This window comes from Rhincodon typus, chromosome 10, assembly GCF_021869965.1.
Source record: "Rhincodon typus isolate 14 chromosome 10, sRhiTyp1.1, whole genome shotgun sequence".
Lineage (NCBI taxonomy): Eukaryota > Metazoa > Chordata > Chondrichthyes > Orectolobiformes > Rhincodontidae > Rhincodon > Rhincodon typus.
The window spans coordinates 4,965,593-4,970,578 of NC_063341.1; the positions used below are offsets into that span (position 1 = coordinate 4,965,593).

At 42.1% G+C, this 4,986-nt stretch overlaps 1 protein-coding gene across 1 annotated transcript in view; it reads left to right on the forward strand.

The window, feature by feature from the left end:
• Positions 1-4,986, forward strand: part of LOC109914551 (neurogenic locus notch homolog protein 2-like) — a 176,853-nt gene that overhangs the window by 80,344 nt on the left and 91,523 nt on the right. The window contains exon 2 of the mRNA XM_048602014.1: positions 3,565-3,852. Coding sequence (XP_048457971.1) covers positions 3,565-3,852 — 288 coding nt within the window. The remainder of the gene's footprint in view (positions 1-3,564; positions 3,853-4,986) is intronic.

Sequence of the window (4,986 nt, forward strand, 5' to 3'; positions counted from 1 at the left end):
TGTGTTCATCCAGCTCTACACCTTGTTATCTGAGATGGAATACTTTCTGCTTGCCACTTGCCAGGTCAAGGTAAGAGGAAATATGATATTGCCAAGTTACAGCACATGTTTGTGAATATATGGGGTGTGGTAAATAACAATGGTGAGCTGTAGACTCAGTGCAGTGAGATTAAAGGAGATCATCCACTGTAAAGGGCAAGGTTCCTGGATACAGGGTATTGCAGAAAGATACAGAAGGATTACGGAGGAAAAGGCAAGCAAGTGAAATTGCCTGGGTTGCTCTTGCACATGCCCACAGCTGGTCGAATAGCCTCCTCCATGTTGTAACTATTCAATTACTGGATTGCAAAGTAATCTTTTGTATTTGACACCTGTTAAGGTGTATGTCAGCTTCATAGCTCGTTTTTATTCACGGCCTGAGAGAGTGGGGCAGGAACATGAGCTGGGCTGGTGCAGGTAGAGGTTTCTCAACAGATGTTCTGTGTAAACTGAAGGAATGTGATGACAGCAGGTAACTGGCAGACGTGGGCAGGAGGGAAACAGGGTTGTGAGCATTTTCCAGAGTGTAGGAATGCAAGTCCAAAGAATAGGACTCTGTGTAGTGCAGTGATACTTGATAAGTGTATAATTCAGTCACTAAAAATGTTACTCATGTTTAGTGTTAACTCTTCCTTTGCCAATTAAGAGCTCTAAACGTTCTATGCAGTAGATGCGTGAAGATTGTGCATTTTACAAGATTCCCTATTGTCTGTGAAACACTTCACTTGCACTTCCTCCTTTCTTCTGATGGTGAAGCCCCTCCTGTATTAGTTTTGAAATTTCTAAGCCTATTGACGGAAATGGTAGTAGTATGAGTCATGTTACATTGACCTTTGCCAGAGCTTTGTGCCCAAAAGCTACCCAGGAGAGGGAGAACCAGATTGAGTCATCCATCCCACTGTCTAGCACCTTCTTCTTTATTTGCTGTTTCACTAGCCATCCAGTCTGTAAGTATCTCTTTGATTTTCAGAGTCCCTTTGTCATGTTATTGGTCAAACTCATTTTGTGATGTTCAGTCGCATTCCTATTTTATCTTTTCTGTAATAGTGTCTGTATCACTTATATCTTTTAAGCAAAGGTCTAATTGGTTTTATAAGGGTGTGGTAAAATTATTTGATAAGAATACGATTCTCATGCAAAACCTTCTTTCCCAGTCTAGTGCTTTGATCTTCAAGTGGATTCTGAAGGCTCTTGAAAATATTGAACCAATATCCGCTTCCCTGCAAGCCAACTTTTTGATTCAACTTAATTTCGATTTTCAAATGCTATTCCTTTTTTTGTGTTGATATGGTTGCTGGTTTCTGTTTCCATGAATGGTGGCAGCTCTCTTAGGCAATTCACGCTCAGTCAGATATCCATGTTTTGTTAGCTTTGTGTTCGGTGACCTATTTATTCCCTCACCCAATGAAAGCAGCTTCTTGTGGTATACCTAAATAGCGATCCAGTATCTTTCTTTTCTCTTCCTCCATCCCTTTCCTACTCCTTCCCCACCCCTCTTGTGGTCAGTTACTTGCCTGCGGGATGGAGTTCAAACAATAAGATCTTTGTGACTTCAGTGGTGTAATGTCACATCTGCCACATTGTTTGGTTGTTTCCTCACATGTTGGTCATCAAATACCCAAACTGGCTAATTGCCAAAACAGTGCCACATGAAATAAGGTGTACCTCATTTATTTCAGTGATGGATACACAGCTACTTTAATGTTGGCTTCATGTATTTGTGATGTGATACACTAAACAGTGAGTGTGTATGGCAGAAAAACATTCCCTGAGAAAAGGATTAAAGCCAAAAAAGATTACATCCTTTCATAAGTTTCCCTGTGCAATGTGCTCTGATAGACAGGTCAACTGAATACTTTAAAAACATTAATTTTCAAAACAGTACTGATTAATGCATTACATTCGAGCACTGGCCATACCTGCCATGGCATGAGACAATGTAGGTTTAACCTTCCTCTGACCAAAGAGAAGTATATTTAGTCTGCCCAGTCTGTTTGGATCTCTAACCTGCTCAGTATGAGGTGTGGCATTTCTTCGATCAAGGCAAGAGATATGAACTGACTGCTTGACAGTATAGTCGCAGGTAGACAGGATAATGAATAAGGTGTTTGGACTGCCTTTGTTGGTCAGTGCATTGAGTATATGAATTGGGAGGTCATGTTGCAGCTGTACAGAACATTGGTTACACCAGTTTTGAAATGTTGTGTGTAATTCTGGTCTCCCTCCTATAGGAAGGACATTGTGAAACTTGAAAGGGTTCAGAAAAGATTTACAAGGATGTTGCCAGGGTTGGAGGGTTTGAGCAATTAGGACAGGCTAAACAACCTGGGGCTATTTTCCCTGGAGCATCGGAAGCTGACTGGTGGCCTTTTAGAGGTTTATAAAATCATGAGGGGCATGGATAGGATAAATAGACAAGATCTTTTGCCCATGGTAGGGGAGTCCAAAACTAGAGGGCATAGGTTTAGGGTGAAAGGGGAAAAATTTAATCGGGACCTAAGGGGCAACTTTTTCAAGCAGAGGGTGGTGCATGTACGGAACAAGCTGCCAGAGGAAGTGGTGGAGGCTGGTATGATTACAACATTTAAAAGGCATCTGGATGGCTATATGAATTGGGAAGATTTAGAGGCATATGGGCCAAATGGTGGCAAATGAGACTAGATTTATCTGGGATATCTGGTTGGTACGGACGAGTTGGAAGGAAGGGTCTGTTTCCATTCTGTACATCTCTATAGCTATATGACTTAGTCTCCCATGGAGCATACAGTTAGTCGCATTTTACGGTGGCTGGTGTTGGGATGCACAGAGTGAAGCCTGGCACAAGATGACACACTTTCTCAATTGTTCAAGTTTGGAAGTGAATCTAAACACAAGGAAGATAATTCTGATAAAAGGGATTTTTTTTTCTTCAGAATGTGCATATGTGAGAAGGGACTGCAGTTTCACGAATTTGTCTATTGTACAACATGTTAAGGGTATAATGTCACTTTGACTTTCCTTCATGTTCTTCCTCTGCCTGGCAATCTTTTCAAACATCTTCCCTATTCTCCTCTGTGGCAATTTCATAGAATCCCTACAGTGTGGAAACAGGCCCTTCGGCCGGACAAGCCCACACCAACCCTCAGAGCATCCCACCCAGACCCATCCCCCCTATTACCCACCTAATCTACACATCCCTGAACACAACAGGCAATTTAGCATGGCCAATCCAGCTAACCTGCACACGTTTGGACTGTGGGAGGAAACCGGAGCACCTGGAGGAAACCCACGCAGACACTGGAAGAATGGCACAAGTGGCAGCGGTGGGATGTGCTGAACTTTATAGATTTGATAGGCAGCCGCTCGGGTATGGGCACAGGCCCACGTGCATGGTTAGCTATCTGCTTTGACTTTTAATTGCTTTTTGATTTTACTTTGATTTTGAGATATTTGCCAAATATTGAGTGTTTAGATGCAGATCCAAGTGGGGTTTTGTATGCCAGTTCTTTCGGGCATCTCTACAAGACATAAGTGACCGATTTTGAGCTCTGCACCTCTCTTCTCTCTCTAGGTGTCAGTCAGGATTTGTCGGTGAATACTGCCAGCATTCAGACCCCTGCCAGATTTCAACCTGCCTCCATGGAGGGACATGCCGCACTTCAATCACAGAAGGGAAATTACAGAGATTGTGTCACTGTGTTTTGGGATATACGGGTGAGCGGTGTGAGACAACTGTCACCAATGTCTGTCTGAACAATCCTTGCCAAAATAAAGGAACCTGCCGTCTCATTACCCTCGAGAAGTATGAATGTGATTGCCAGCAAGGATGGATAGGTAAGAGTGATCACCTGATCTAGGTTGCGAGCTGGAATCTACCATCATGGCACAATTTCAAAAAAAACTTCCTGCCAAATGAAACATAGAAACATTAAAAGCAGTCCATGTAATCCATGTAGCTCCTTGAACACATTCAGCCATTTAAGAGATCATAGCTTATCTGCAACTTAACCCAAATACCTATCTTTTTTCACATATTCTTTCTGTTAACAGTCCATCCAAACGTGTTGTGGCACATCTCTGGACCATGTGGGACTTCATTCTGTGCCTGAGGTAATGACACTACCACTGCACCAGAACAGCCCCTTACAATCTTGCATGTTATTTACAGGGACTTCCAGAAGAAATGTGGAGTGTCAAATAGCACACTGACTTCACTTTAACAACAGCTAACAAAGGCAGATTATTGGCTGTCAGACGAGATTATCTATCTCCAATCATTTCTTTAGTTTAAAACCAACATCATTGCCATTTATGGAAGTGACATCCAAACCTCTTCCACCATTTTCATGTTGAAGTGGTTACTGATTGAATACCTGAAAGCTCTGGCTCTAACATTTGACTATGCCCACATTGGATTCCCCAGCCAGGAGAAATAGTTTTTCTCCACACTATCAGTTCCCCTGAGCATCTTGAAAGCTTTGATCAAATCACTCCATAACTTCTCAATTCTAGGGAATGCAACCCTAGTATGTGCAATTTCTTTTCACAATTCAACCCGTGCAAGCTAGGTGTCATGTTTGAAAATCTGCATTGCTTTCCCTCTCTCTAAGGCCACTGTATCCTTCTAAAGGAATGTTGCCCAGAACTGTTAGCAGTCATCCAGGAGTGGACTAACCAGGGTTTTGTAGAGCTGAAGCATGACTTCTAATGACATGTACTTCAAGCCCTCTCAATTTCTATTTGTGACATTTTAATGCTTTGTTGACTTGGGCCCCTGGGTTTATTGCTTTTTCACCATTTGGAAAGTACCCTGCTCAGTTTTTTTTTTGAAGTGAATGACCTCACATTTACCTACAGTGAAATCTATTTTCTACTGTTTTGCCCATCACTTGATCTATGACTATCTCTTTCTCATGTTATGTTTTCACCTGCATTGTTTGCACTACCACTTATCTTTCTGTCATCAGT